The 15629-nt window shown below is 49.8% G+C and overlaps 1 protein-coding gene across 3 annotated transcripts in view; it reads right to left on the reverse strand.

The window, feature by feature from the left end:
* Positions 1–2424: 2424 nt before the first annotated feature.
* Positions 2425–15629, reverse strand: part of VDR (vitamin D receptor) — a 54735-nt gene continuing 41530 nt past the window's right edge. Inside the window, exons 4-9 of one of the 3 annotated variants that reach the window (XM_012807486.1) lie at positions 15059–15243; positions 14698–14818; positions 11994–12165; positions 4489–4640; positions 4227–4343; positions 2425–2975 (exon numbers count right to left, since the gene is read on the reverse strand). In XM_012807486.1, the coding sequence (XP_012662940.1) occupies positions 2716–2975; positions 4227–4343; positions 4489–4640; positions 11994–12165; positions 14698–14818; positions 15059–15243 (1007 nt within the window). In that variant the 3' untranslated portion in view covers positions 2425–2715. The remainder of the gene's footprint in view (positions 2976–4226; positions 4344–4488; positions 4641–11993; positions 12166–14697; positions 14819–15058; positions 15244–15629) is intronic. The other 2 variants (XM_003793570.2, XM_012807488.1) reach the window with 2 other exon arrangements.

A 15629-nucleotide genomic window follows, 5' to 3' on the forward strand; every position in this document is an offset into this window, starting at 1 on the left:
AAAAGAAAATAATTTAATTAACAATCTTTAAAATTTTTCATGGCACACCTAAGATCCCTTCATGGTACACCAGTGTGCTGCAGGATGCGGGTTGAAAATTACTGTTCTTAAACAATAGATGACAATATTTTCTCTCAATTCAGCCTCACAAAACCTCACTTTCCCTTGCTTTCTTTTGTTTCCAGCTCCCAGGCTTCCCTTTGGGAGTGTTTTGGGTTTCTGTGGGCCGCAGGACTGAGTAACCAATGTTCTCTAAAGTTCAGTCGAGTTCCCTGGAAAAGGCGGGGCCAGAGGGACAGCTGGGAAAGCGGAGACTTTACAAAGACAAATGCACTTTATTGATAAGGCAACAGCATTATACAGGACTGAGTCAGAGAGCCCAGTGGGCCAGGGCCACACAGAGATGGGGGTCTCGTTCACATGGAGACAGAGGCTGAGTGTCCTTCTTCCTCCTCCTGCTGAGATGGTGGCATTAAACCCACGGAAGGAAGGGGTCCCGGATGGAGACTTGCTCTGTCTGAAACCCAGGGCTTCCCCCAAGGGACTGGGTCAGCCTCTGGGGGATTGGACGGGGTCTGAGCTCAACTGTGGTGTAGTGAAAAGGACACTGGACCCTGATTCCAAGGTCTGACCCAGCCCTGACGCCACTTCTAACAATGTTATGAGGTTGGGCGACTCCCGCCCTCCTCGAAGTGATAGTTTTTAAGGGGCTTGAACTAGTTTAGCAATTTTCAAGCTTTTTCTCTCACTGAATTGCAATCTGGACCACGTGTTCTGAAGCTAAATTCAAACAGGGGTCTCTCCCTAGCCCCATGTAAAATAGCAACAATAATTAATGTACAGACTTTTCACAATGCAAGTTTTTCCTCCATAAATATCTCTGACTCAGTGGCGCCTGCTCCTCTCTGTATTAGAATATAATACAAATGGAATCTGATTCTGAAAACAACTCACATCTAACACTTAAGATTAAGCTTTATATATGTTATTCTGCAATAAGGAATGTGGCTTTTGGATGATTTTCCCACCTGATGAATTCTGAGAGATGCAGGGCCAGCTGGACACTGACAGCCCTTGCAGTGTTAAGTCCGATTCCTCCCAGGGTGTTTGAGGAACCACAAATGCGGGTGGGGAGGCACACGTCCCCACTGACATTACCTCCCTGCTGATACCTCAAATGCAGCCATGTTCACCAAACACAAACAGTGATTGGAAGAACCCCCTTCCTCACTGGCCCCACACACCTGCAACCCACTCTCATCAAGAAACCCCACCCTGGAATAAATGAACAGAGGGTCACCACCTCCTGGGCCGGAACATGGAGCCTGAAGTTATAGTCCCCTACCCCTGCCTCACAGGCCCCTTATGACTTTTGAATGTAGGAGTGAAAATAAGAAGGGAACCAGCTTGACACCCCCACCCCTCCACCATCTCTCTCTGAGGAGCCCCCTCTGCCTACCCTGGGTGCTAGAGCACAGGCTTTTGCTCTGCGGGTGAGCAGTGTTGGAGATGCACCTCGGTGGCAGGGAGGGCAGGCGCAGCTGCTGGGGTCTGAAGGTTCTTCTGCTCCACCCTGCCCGGGAGAGAGGATGTGGCCCCTGCTGGTAAGCAGAGAGGGAGACACTGCTTCTCCACTGACACTGCTGGGAGATCCAGTAACTTCTGAGGGGGAGGGCTTCATCCCCAGGGTGGGAGGCTAAGGCACCGGCAGGGGAGGAGTGAGGACCAGGTTGGGTATCTCTGCAACCTGGGGCAATTCGGTGTGCCACATGAATTGCTAAAAGGAGCACTCCCACGTCAACCAACCCCTTAGACCCAGGCTGAGGATCCATGGGCTTGATGACAGGGATGGTCACCCACCTACTACTGTTCTGGGAGACTGATTTTATCTGTTCCCTACCACCCAGGCCCTGCATTCTTTCCACTTTGGGCCTTTCCACAGCTGGGTTCTGGGCCAGTGGTTCCAGCGCCAGGGAGAAATCTCATCTTCCCAGACCTATTGCCCCGGGGAGGCTGACTGTGGCAATGGGACAAAGGTGGGCACTGAGGGGCTTGGCAAGTGCCCTTTGGCCTCCAGAGATGGGAGGAGGTGAGAATTGGGCCTTAGTCACCTTGTTTTTGGTCATTCTTGGCAGCAAGTGTCCTAGACATGTGGGACGGCAAAGGAAGGGGCCCCATTGTGGCATGCCACTTGGAGACAGACAGCATAGTCTGGTGGCCAGGGTGAGCTAGGGAAGAGTGGGGCTGTGGGCCAGTTATTTGTCATGGTGGGTGGAGGGGGAGATCCCCACCAGGCTTGGACATGTGGGCCTGGAGTGGGGGAGGTACTCTGTCCCTGAGGAATGGGTGCGCTCTCCCACCTGTTCCCTTGGTGCCAGCCAGCAGCCACCTGTGGAGAAGTGGTGGTGTCCCTGGACGAGGCCCTGACTTCAGCCTCTGCCCTCTGCCCCCACATGAGTTTCTCTATCAAATAAACAGCAAGTCCTCATGACCAAGGTCCTGAGGGGCTGGGAGCAGCCTGTGGCCTGTAGGAAGGGGAACCTGGGCTTAGGTTCGGCAGGAGAGAGGCTGGGCTAGACGGAAAGGGAAGGTGGCAGAGGAGGGGCTAAACTCCAGAGAGGGTGGGGAGGGCTGCTGGGCAGTAGCGGACCCTAGGCCTGGGCCCATGGCCCGCGAGAAGCAGCCCTGCCCAGGCACCACCGCAGGCTGCCTTAGTCAGGAGATCTCATTGCCAAACACCTCGAGCACAAGGGGCGTGAGCTTCATGCTGCACTCGGGCTGGAAGGAGAGGCAGCGATACTGCTTGGAGTGCTCCTCATTGAGGCTGCGCAGGTCAGCCAGCTTCTGGATCATCTTGGCGTAGAGCAGGTGGCTGCCCGGGGGTGGGTGGCGGCAGCGGATATAGGTCTGCAGAGTGTTGGACAGGCGGTCTTGGATGGCCTCCACCAGCGTGGCATCCTGCACCCCGGGACGGTCTATGGGTACCAGAGTTGGGGAGAAGACACAGGAGCTCCCAACTGGGCCCCTTCTTGCTCAGTCTTGCCCCACTCCCATCTACGGCCACCCAACCACAGCACCTCTGGGCCACCCCCCTAGGGATACTGATCTGTGACACCACTGCCTGGCCCAAAGCCACACAACGCCTTCCTATTGCATTGTAATGGAGTCCTGGGTCCCCTGTCTGGACCTCACCAGGCTCCCTGACTCTGCTCTGCCCATCACCGTCCTGATGTGCCGTGCTATTTGGCCTCCAGGCCTCACATCTGTGTGCCTTCTGCTTGGAACTCAGTGCTTCCATTTCTGCCTGACTCTTACTGATGCTTCAGGTAACAGCTTCCTGACAACCCTCTACCTTTATGCCTTAGACACATCAGGTTCCCTCCTATTTCATCCTCCCATAGTATCATGTCTTTATTTTCTTAGTAACTCTCATCATATTAGGAATTGGTAAAACTTATTTCATATCTCCTACTAAGCTTCATGGGGGAAGAGTCTGTGTCCTGTTTGATGCTAAATCCCTATGCCCAGCACAGTGCCTTGTACCTAGTAGGTGCTCAATAAAGTGAGCTGCACACCACTGAGTGTATGAATGAATGAAGGTGTGAATGCTGGCTGGGCCAGGGAGGCCCCCAGCCCAGAAAAGCATCCCTGGGCAGAGCCCACTAGCCTGTACCCTGAACACCATCTAGGCAGAGGCAGAGCTGTCTCCCTTGGGCACTCATCACCATTCCTATGGCCACAGTAACTATCTCTTCAGCCTTTTCTCTCTCTTCTTACCCCAAACAAGCAGAAGAAACCAGGGTCACAGCACACTGCTTCCAAAATTAGTCTGATAAACTATGTAGGCAGAACTGTCCATTGGCCCCAGGGTTTTGTACCCTGCCTTCAAAGATCCTCAAGTGACAGGAAAGTTTGACTCAGTCACTTAAGAGCAGAGCCTGAGTATGGGAAGACTCAGGTCTTTCTGTGGCCTGAGGAACTGTGTTCATCTCATTCCTCAGATCCTACCAATGGATTGCCTACAGTTTCGGCAGGGCAAAGCCAAGGGCAGCAAGGGAGCTTTCACATACACCACATGGAGTGCGCAAACCCAGCAAAAGTGGGCATTTCCTCATCTGCCTCTGATTTGCTCCCTCCTCACTGCAGATGGCCCTGCTGGCCTTCAGAGCTCTTTATCCTTCACACTACTTCCCGGATACCTGAGTTCCTCTTTGCTAGGCCCATACCTGGGGAGACAATGCAGATGGCCATGAGCAGGACATGCTCCTCCTCATGCAAGTTCAGCTTCTTCAGCCCCACCTGGAACTTTATGAGGGGCTCAATCAGCTCCAGGCTGTGTCCAGCTATGAGAGACAATGGCCAGATGCTGTGGGCAGAGCTGAGGAGCCACTCACCCCACCGCCAACCCCAACTGGTGTACCCCTCACCCTTTTCTCCTTGTTGCTGCTAAGCCCCCACCCAGGTGCCTGGCTTGGAGTCCAGACGCACCTTTGGCCATGTCATTGACACCGTATGTATAGTCCTGGCTGCCGCAGCTCCAGGACATGTCGTCCATGGTGAAGGACTGGTTGGAACGCAACATGATGACCTCGATGGCACTTGACTTCAGTAGCACAATCTGGTCCTCAGAGGTGAGGTCTCTGCCAAGGAGAGCAGGAGAGGAGGTCAGGTCAAGACCTTCAAGTCATACAAATCAGTTCAGTGTTTTTGATGGGTATACCCCTGCTGGGTGACCAGCATGTGCCCTGAGTCCCCATCAAGGAGACTGTACCCTCGTTGGAAAGGACAAGAGTGTGTCCCTGAGAGATGCAAGATCGTGTGCCAAGGCAAGAAGGGAAGTGGCTCAGTTAACAGGACAAGGAGAACTCGGGGACTAAGCAGCCAGAGCTCTCAGGGACAGGAAGACAGAGTCTAAGGAAGGTCCCAGTGCCCTGGTGTGAACATGATGGCCTGCAAATGATATAGCCAGAGTCATCTTCAACATCACCCACAATTTGCTTTCTTCTCCTTCTTCCTGGCCTCCAGTCCTTTTTAGGAGCAAGCTCAGCCAACTCTGTCTCCAGGCTGTCTTTTGAGGTCTTGACCTCAGCCCCCTCCCACTAAGACTGCTGTGTTTCAGAACTCCATCCTCTGTTATGATAGCTTCCTCCTGGAGTCCTGTACTCAAGTCTCAGATCTCGCACTCATCTTTCTTCCTACTGCTATAGTAAATGTCACTCTTATGCTGAGAAATCCTCACTGACTCTCAAACACCCAGGATCAGGCTCATACTCCATCTCTTGGCTCCAGCCTGTCTTTCCAGCCCCCTTTCCCATTGCGTATTCCACCGACCTTCCATTCTAGCAGCATCAGGCTGCTCTGTGTTCAGATGCTGGGCACCCTCACACCACCGTGCCTTTGAGCATTCTGTGGCTCCAGCCAGGAATACCTTTCTATGTTCCATCCTGTCTTTCTGGTCCCCTCAATCCCCAACATTTCTTTCTGACCCATTGCACATTGCTGCTGCTCTTATTTTGCCCTTTCCCCTCAGTTCTGTTCTTTATGTGCTTATCTCTGGCTCTGTTGCTTAGGCCAGAATGCAGTGGCATGATCATAGCTCTTGCAACCTCCAACTCCTGGGCTCAAGTGATCCTCCTGTCTTAGCCTCCTGAGTAGCTGAGACTACAGTCATGCACCCCCAAACCCAGCTAATTTTTAAAATATTTTTGTGGAGATGGGCATGGGGATCTCATTGTATTGCCCAGGCTGCTCTCAAACTCTTGGTCTCAAGCAATCCTCCAGCCTCGGCCTCACAAAGTATTGGGATTACAGGTGTGAGTCACCACATCCAGCCTCTGACTCTTATTTGTGAGGTACTGGAGGTCTGCTACCACTTCTCCTTCTTCTTTTTTTTTTTTAATTGAGACAGAGTTTTACTTTGTCACCCTCAGTAGAGTGCTATAGCATCACAGCTCATGGCAACTTCAAGCACTTGGGCTCAAATGATCTTGCCTCAGCCTCCCAAGTAGCTGGGACTATAGCTACCACAATGCCTGGCTATTTTTAAAGAGGGGGTCTTACTCTTGTTCAGGCTGGTCTTGAACCTGGGCTCAGGTAATCCACTCGCTTTGGCCTCCCAGAGTGCTAAGATTATAGGCGTGAGCTACCACGCCCAGCAAGTACCACTTCTTAATTACACAGATGTTGCCCACACACTGATCATTGAGCCCCAAGCACAACAAGAGAATCAATAAATATATGTGATGAGTCAAGAGGCCAATCCACTATTCTGAGTCATGAGTTGCATCAGGCTTGTTTGAACAATGGCAAGGAAAAAGCGAGGCCCACGTATTTCAATTTGCTTCCAGGCTTTTATTCCCTTTCTCTTCCTGATGGTCTATGTCCTGCTGGACATCCTATAGACAGGCTGTCATCCCCCTTGTGGCTGAATGTTGATATGTAAGGGCAGAAGCAGATATTAACAAATGAAGAGTTTCGCATCCGCAGGTGATAGAGGGAGAATGAAAAAGCTGGTGTGGTCAGGATGGCCAGCAAAGGCTGTGTATTGCAAAATCCACGAAGAACTAGAGTGGGAAGGCTCCTCCCAGAGACTGTCTGGTCTAGTTTCTCCTTCAGCGTTCTTGACACCTGGCTCCGACACAGCCTCTGCAAGAGTCTCCTGGTCAGGGAACTCATGGCCTCTGGATATAGTTACGGTTGTTAGCGCCTGTGTTAATGGTCTCTGCTTCTTATTATTTATTTATTTGAGACAGAGTCTTTTTTTTTTTTTAGAGACAGAGTCTCACTTTATTGCCCTTGGTAGAGTGCTGTAGCATCACAGCTCACAGCAATCTCCAACTCCTGGGCTTAGATGATTCTCTTGCCTCAGCCTCCTGAGTAGCTGGGACCACAGGTGCCCACCAGAATGCCTGGCTATTTATTTGTTGCAGTTTGGCTGGGGCTGGGTTGGAACCCACCACCCTCAGTATATGGAGCCGGCGCCCAATCCACTGAGTCACAGGCGCTGCCCATGAGACAGAGTCTTCCTTTGTTGACCTCAGTAGAGTGCTGTGGCATCATAGCTCACAGCAACCTCAAACTCTTGGGCTCACATGACCCTCTTGCCTCAGCCTCCCAAGTGTCTGGGACTATAGGTACCCCCCACAAGGCCCAGCTATTTTTTTTAGAGACAGGGTCTTGCTCTTGCTCAGGCTGGTCTCGGACCTGTGAGCTCAAGCAATCCATCCACCTTGGCCTCCCAGAATGCTGGGATTCCAGGAGTAGCCATCAAACCCAGCCTAATGGGTGTTCTTCTGTTGGGCTGCAGCCCACACGACAATGTACTCACTTGTTGCTTATAGTTTTGTACTCTCGAGGAGCACAGGACCAGACTTCTCCATTGGCCATGGACTTCCCTTTAACCACAGCTAATGAGATTTTTAATTTTTTTAAAGAAAATTATCATGTCCTCTTTTCATCTTCTCCAAGACAGACACTCTAATGACACAGTGTCTAAATGTCTCACCATCCTTGTCACTTTTCTATAGATGCCCAATCCACATTTAAAAAATAAAACCTAATACCACCCCTATTTTAGTTTTAACTTGTTATTTTTTTATTTTTTATTTTTTTAGAGACAGAGTGTCACTTTGTCACCCTTGGTACAATGCTGTGGCCATCACAGCTCACAGCAACCTCTAGTTCTTGGGCTTAGGTGATTCTCTTGCCTCCGCCTCCCAAGTAGCTGGGACTACAGTTGCCCACCACAATGTCCTGCTATTTTTGTTTTTTTTTTTTTGGCTGGGGTTGGGTTTGAACCTGCTACCTCCGGCATATGGGGCCAGCACCCTACCCTTTTGAGCCACAGGTGCCGCCCACACCCTGCTATTTTTTTGTTGCAGTTTGGCAGGGGCTGGATTCGAACCCACCACCCTCGGTATATGGAGCCGGCACCCTACTCACTGAGCCACAGGCACCTCCTCTATGACATGTTATGTAAGTAAAATGTATTATTAAACCTTTGGAAAATGCCAAAAAAAAAAAACATAGATAAGAAAATGAACATTGCTCACAACCACACTTAGTATTTTGGTGTATTTCCTTCCTCTCTTTTTTTCTATGAAAAATATGTGTGTTTTGAATATACCTGGGTTAATACTAATTCTATATCTCACTTTCTTTTTCCTTTTTGAGACAGAGCCTCAAGCTCTTGCCCTGGGTAGAGTACTATGGCATCACAGCTCACAGCAACCTCTAACTCCTGGGCTCAAGCAATTCTCCTGCCCCCACTTCCCAAGTAGCTGGGACTACAGGCACCTGCCACAATGCCCGGCATTTTTTGGTTGCAGCCATCATTGTTGTTTGGCAGGCCGGGCTGGATTTGAACCCGCCAGCTCAGGTGTATGTGACTGGCACCTTAGCTGCTTCAGCCACAGGCGCAGAACCTGTATCTCACTTTCTATATGGTTTAACAGCCTTTAGGCCAGTTCTTAGTGGGCTGCATCATATTACATCACAGCAATATACTATAAGTTATTTATTCAGTCTCCCAGCTGCCTATTTTGGAACATTCTGGTTGCTTCTAACTTTCGCTGGGTAATTCTGTGTGGACTATTTTCTTACATAATACATTGTGTTCAATGCCCCACTCAGTGCAGATGGCCAGCGGGGAACATGCGTCCCATGGGTGTGCAGCCGGAGAGACTTCAGTGGGATCACTGCTAGTGGTGATTCATTATACTATTGCCATGAGAGCAGACCTAAAACGACCTCAAATTATCACCCACAGACTAAGGACTTTCTAGGTCATAGCCACAAGAAGGGACAGTGGTGAGGTGGGAGTTGAGGCAGCATGAAAGGGAAGCCAGCTAGAGAACTTGTTCTGCCATACAGGCTCAGCCCTGGCCCTGTGATGCAGGCTCAGCCTGGGCTCAGGCCCTGGCTCTGCGATGTAGGCTCAGCCCCAGCTCTGACCTGTGTGATGCTCATATCCGCCTCAGTCTTCACATCTGAGCCGTGTCCTAGAACCGCATGGTTGTCTGTCTCTGCCTCTCCCAAGCAGGGTCCAGCCCTCCTTGCCCAGATTCCCACGGTAGCTCGCTTATCTCTCTGAGGCAATTGTTTACATGTCTATCTCTTCTATCAGACACTGCATCCCAGCGTGCCAGGAACCATGTCCTAGTCGACTTTTATCCCTTGCGGTTTATATAAGAAGGCTACTTGTTGTCTGAGTAAACAAATGTGGAGGAAGGGGAACGGGAAAAGAGAAGCTGGTGACCCCTAAGCTTTTGGCCAGGAAGGGGCCATGGAAATGGAAATGGCAGGGAAGTGGAAGGCATTTATGTAGCCCACCGGCTGGGCTCCAGCTGATGTGGCCTTATCTCTTATACATTTTACTTGGTGAAGCCTGAGGGTCCTAGGTCCTTGGATCTAAGGCTTCTGGCCATTTAGATGCTGCTCCTGACACCATCTCCTTCACACCTTTCTTTTGTAGCAGGGAGGTTTGTGGGATGAGGCTGGGAGGCTGAGGGAGGGGGTGACAAGAGGGAGTAAGGGCAAGGCCTCGGCAGAGCAGTTCACGCCCAGAATAGCCCATCCAGGCCTGCCCCACATCGGTCTCATGCTTCCATAGAAGACTCATCCTGCTCCCTCCTCCACTCACCCACATAGAAGTCTCATCCTGCCTTCCCCACACCCTCCACCCCCGCCTACAGGCAGCCATGGTTCTTTCAGTTCCTGGAAAAACAGTACCCCTAAGTGTGGAAAGTAGCAGAAACAGAGAGCTGCTGGGCTGGCCCCACCTGGGCCCAACTGGAGCTTGCACTAAGACTCCTGTCCAGGCTTGGCATCACCTCTGTCCAGCCGGGTGTCCTCATCAGTGTGCTCCCCTCAGGAGCTCTTTTCACTAGACAGCATTCTGTTCTGGGACTTTTCAAGTCACGCTGAAGACAGAGAAGCCAACTCAGATGTTCAGGAGGAATTTAACTCATTTTGCCTCAATGGCTGGCCAGCTCCAGAACCTGCCCATATGCACCTCACTTTGGCCTTGACTATAGGGCTAGACTAGGGAACCCTGGAGAAAGTGAGGAAAGGAAGGTCCTTTAACTTTACCCTGGGGAGAGCAATTGATGGGAGGGTGGTGCCTTTCATGTCAGGTATATGTCCGAGACTAAGGAGGCCAAGGGGATGGGGTGAATTACTTGGTGAATTACTAGGATTACTTGGTGATAAGGACATCACTGGTGTAATCTGGTTTAAAAAATAACTTTCTTTTTAGGACAGCTTTCCCATGTGTGCAATCCCAGATACCACTTAGAACTCTGAACCTTGGTATTGGGAACTCAGGGGACCTCTGTCCAATTCCCCATGAGAGCCAGGAAAGACAAATCCTGGCTAGGTGAGGACTGCTGCTGGCATTAGGATGGATGCCAGTGCCTCGGTGTTTTTCTCTTAGCTGTTTACACAAAACACAACTTTGGAATACATGAAGTTTGCAAACTGTAAGCTTCAGTATTACAGGAGGAAGGAGTTGGAGCTGGTGCTCAGTGGAAGGAATGTCTTGTCAGTTCCAAGGAAGGGCTCTGAGGGGAAACCACAGGCCCTGCACACTGCTGGGCTCACAGGACAAGTCATTTGCTCCTTCCTGCCTGCCAGGGGCTCTTGCTCCTATCTTTACAGCCAACTTGTGTGATGCACCAGGACTGTGTCAGCACCATTTGATATTTATCTCTTCCTCACAATTTTTTTTTGCAGTTTTTGGCTGGAGATGGGTTTGAACCCACCACCTCTGGCATATGGGGCCTGCTGCCCTACTCCTTTGAGCCACAGGGATCGCCCCCCAATTTTCACACTAATTCTAGGGAAAGAACATTGGAGAGTTTCTGGTATTGGCTTGTTGAGAGGCATAAGGTAACATAGAACCAGTTGTTTTCAGGCAGAAACAGTTCTGTGAATTTCCAACATCTAGCTGGCAAGAGTGTGATTTAGATAATAACTAATGGCTTCCCTGAGAGATGAACGGCACCCTATATCAGGTCTGCTCTGGCACTGGCCAATGTTAACTCTTTTTCCAGCTCCTGGTAGTCCAGCACTGAATCTGAGTTACCCTGGGAAGCGTCCTGCTCCTTCTGCTGTAACACAGCTATTGCTCCCCAGATGTTACCTAGTACTGATTTACTTCTTTCTATTTCTCAGCTACACGATGTATTTCTTATGGCAATATGCCATATGACCATTTGTACATAACTACAGCTATAACTGTCTCCCAACATCAACCAAAAGTGTCACACTCTATGGTCTTAAAAATAGTTAACACTGCAAGAATATTCACATATTGGTATTAATACAATAAAACATGGGAATGAATGAGCAAAGTTTGTATGAGTGAATCCACAGAGGAGGATCCCTACTTTAGTAGACCTCTTTATACCTATCCATTTTGGCAAAAAGGTATCACTATGACTAGGAAATGATCTTTAAATTTAAATTTGGGTGAAAGATGCCCAGGGCACATGTGCTGCTATACCTGTCTCTCTCTAGTCCTCCTAACTATTTCACAAGTCTCCATGGCCAACCTTTCTCTTCTCTATCATTTATTCTGACCTCAGAGTTGGGTGTGGAAGGATAATGCAGGTTGAATTTAAAGGGATAATATGAGGATTAGAGTCAAGCCAGAGGAGTGGACACAGCAGTGAATTGGGAATTGTACGCCTGGTTCTGACATACTGGCTGCAACACCAGGCAGGGACCCAGGCTAGCCCTTGCTGGGTTTTCATTCTGTCATCCAGAAAGTCCATTAAGGGATGGACTAGCTCTCAAGTGTTGGCCCACAGAGTGGTACAGGCTGGGGTATACTTCCTAAAATACAGATTCCTGGGCCTACCCAAGAGATTCTGATTGAGGAGGTCTGGTTAGGGCCTGCGTCTGTTTTGGGAACACAGTGGACTGGTGATCTCTTCTTCTAGCTCAGCCTAGGATTCTGACTGTGCTCCCCAGAGGTTGCAGAAGCTTCTTACCTGAATCCTGGGATCATCTTGGCAAAGCCGATAACCTTTTGGATGCTGTAACTGACCAGGTCAGCCAAGTGGGGCAGCATGGAGAGCTGGGACAGGTCCAGGGTCACAGAAGGGTCATCTGAGTCCTCTTCATTCAGATCCAGGTTGGAGAAGCTGGATGGCTCCATCATGTCTGGGAAAATGAGGGAAGAGGAGTTATTTGAGGACGCTTGAGTTGGCCCTTTCTGCCTATGGCAGGTACCAGCTGGGATCCTGCAGTGACCATCCTCTCTCCACAGGTCACAGTTCAGCTCCAGGCTTCCCTCTACAACTCTCTTAGTCTCTTCCTTCAGTGGCAGGAGACAGTAAAATCAAAGAGCCGGAGATACTCAGAGAAATGAGGAGCCCTCAAGCCTTGATTGTCAGACCACGCCTTGTTCCTAATGAACTCAATTCAAAATGAATTTGGTCCCAAGCAATCTACAGAAAAAAATGTTCAGCCTTGATCAAAGACTGCAAAGTGAAACATCACACTTTCATCTGTAACCTAGAAACAACTGTATTTAAATGTGATGCCATGGTAGTAAAACTCAACAGAAAGCAAGTGGGTACCAGGGGGCAGGAGGGGCGGGGTAAATCCACACCTAATGAATACAATGCCTGCTATCTGGTGAGGGGCACACTTACAACTTTGACTCAAACTGTACAAAATCAAGTCATATAACCAAAACATTTGTAGCTCCATGATATTTTGAAATTAAAAAAAATGTTGATGCCAGTACTTGTAAAGATGCAGGAATTTAGGCAGTCCTTATGCAGGGCTGGGACACTAAAGGAGGTGTACATTTGTGCAGGTAACCTAGAAACCACTTGGCATCATGCGTCAAAAGCCTACAATTTATATGTACTCTCTGACCAGTAATCCCACTCCCACGAATTCATCATGAGGAAAAGATCCAGAATAAATTGAGCCACAACTATACTATCTTACAAAAAAACTCAGAAACATTCTAGATAACCAATCCCTTAGAAATGATATTCCAGATGCATGCTGAATGCTATAGAAATATGATACAAAATACTCTTAAGAGAAAAATAAAGTCATTAGACTGTACATGACACAATTCCATTTCCGAATACACACGTTTCAAAAAAGATAGGAAAGAAATACATCATAGTATTAACAGTGATTATCTCTGGATGATAAGATTAAAGATTTTATATACATAAATAGGATTAAAGATTTTATATACATAACTGATGACTCCATATTGAACCTCAGAGCCAAAGCATTCTATAATAGACATATTCTTATTTGACAATGTGAATGTTACTTTTTTTGCATTGTTATTATTATTGCCCAATTTAAAGAAAAAGATTTTATATACATATAACTTACTTTATTTTTTTTTTTTTGAGACAGAGCCTCAAGCTGTCCCCCTGGATAGAGTGCCCTGGCATTACAGTCACAGCAACCTCCAACTCCTGGGCTCAAGCGAGTCTCCTGCCTCCGCCTCCCAAGTAGCTGGGACCACAGGCGCCCACCACAATGCCCGGCTATTTTTTGGTTGCAGCCGTCATTGTTGTTTGGCGGGTCCGGGCTGGGGATTCGAACCCGTCACCTTAGGTGTACGTGGTTGGCGCCTTAGCTGGTTGAGCTATAGGCGCTGAGCCACTTTATATTTTCTAAATGTCTATGTTGAACATGCATTACTTTTACATAATAATTTTTTTTTATTTGGAAAGTTCACTTGTCTAGATTTTTAAATAACTATATGGTATTCTGAACACGTCATTGGTGGGAGTGAGCACTCTGAATCAGTTACCCCAAGAGAGGGCATCAAAATTCTTAAATAATATGAAATTATATTAAAAGATAAAGTACGGACCAGTGTGTGGCTTATACAGATTGACCCTCGCTAGTACAAATGAATATGCCACCGAGTGAGAAAAGCAGGAAGGTGGGCAGAAAAATGTAATATCTAGGAGAGGTAAGGGTCTGGGAGAGTGGGTGCAGTGGTCAGTGCTTCTCTGTAGCCCCCTCCCTGTCATTTCTGGGTGGGTGGACACACTGGCTCTATCCACTATGTCTGGCCAGTGGCACTCAGATCCCTTCCACTTACTCCAGATCCACCCCCAGATCCGTTACTGAATCTGGAAGTACCATACCTCAGAGTTCAGCCTGCCCTAGTAGAAGGGGGCTTTTGCATCCCTGCCCTCCTGCAGGGCCCAGGCAGAGAACGCCAGGGTTGGGTGAGAGGAAGGAAAGACAAGGGCAGGGGAAGGATGAGGCAGGATGATGAAGAGGAAGGTAGAAAGGACCTTACGAGAAAAGCATACTACCTCCTTGTCTCTCACATGAGCTAGAGGTGACAGGTCCTCCAGGGCCAGAGCCATCCCCCAGGGCTCCAGTGGAGGGTAGGCTGCAATAGGACCCACTCAATCTCCCTCTACTCCAAATTTCACCTTCTAAAGGGCTTAGGACCAAGGAATGAGGTCATCCCCAAGAAAGCAGCTCTGGGCAGAAGTCTCTCTTGGAGAAGAGGGCATGGCTCAGGAGGGTGACCCTACACAGCCAGACCCTGCCCAACCCAGGCCCTTCCTCCTCTTCTGCAAAGGAGGAGCTGTTTTGTGGCACTCAGTATATAAATGCCACTCACATCAGGAGAATTCTGCCTCCTTCCCCCCAAGGGCAAGTGGGTGGGAGGCATGAAGTCCTGCTTACCTGGAGAGGAGATGTAGTGATCTGAGCAGGAGGATGAGGAGTCCCCGGAGAAGCTGGGGGTGTGTCTCAAGTTGGGCCTGGAAGGATGACTCCCTCCACCTGCACCTCTGCGAACTGGAGGCTGGAAGGAAAAGGAAGGGTCTTGGAGATGTACATTTTGGGGCCACCTTTCTACCTCTGCCCTTGGCCCTTGATCTCTCATTGGAAGGGCTTTGAGGAAGGCCTGGGGGAGGGTAAGGTCTCTGGATGCCAGAGGGGCAGAGTAGCCTCTGTCCCTTCCCCTGCTCTGTGCCAGGACTCCCCTGGCCCTCGACACCCCCCCATCTCCTCCATCTTCCTGCCAGGCCAGCAGGGGACGTACCCGGAACTCGCTGAAGTCGGCATAGGTGGGGTCGTAGGTCTTGTGGTGGGCGTCCAGCAGAATGGTGATGATGCGCTGCTGCTCCTCCGACAGCTTGGGCCGCAGGCTGTCCTTCAGGGCCTCCTCCTCCTTGCGCTTCAGGATCATCTCACGCTTCCGCTGCACCTCCTCATCTGTCAGGATGACTGTGGGGGGAAGGGGCGTCAGGAGGCCACCGCTCCTCCAGGAAGCCTTCCTCTTCCAGGAAGCCTTCCTCCATTGCCAAAGGCCAGAGGTAGGAGGGGCTTCAACACTTGGGGCTGCGGGGGTGGGGAGGCTGGGGGGCGGGCGGGGAGGGGGGGCACTCCAACTCCACTGCATGGAGGAAAATGGGGTTTCCTGTGATGAAAAGGCGTATGCAAGGGAAAGAACAAGGGAATCAGAGGCAAGATGGTCTCTGGGCTTTAGGGAGTCTGGTCCTTAAGAATGTGTTGTGGCTTGGCGCCTGTGGCTCAAGCGGCTAAGGCGCCAGCCACATACACCTAAGATGGCCGGTTCGAATCCCCAGCCCGGGCCCGCCAAACAACAATGA

The sequence above is a fragment of the Otolemur garnettii genome, unplaced genomic scaffold (genome assembly GCF_000181295.1).
Source record: "Otolemur garnettii isolate 467f Iridium unplaced genomic scaffold, OtoGar3 scaffold00070, whole genome shotgun sequence".
In the NCBI taxonomy this organism is placed as follows: Eukaryota; Metazoa; Chordata; class Mammalia; order Primates; family Galagidae; genus Otolemur; species Otolemur garnettii.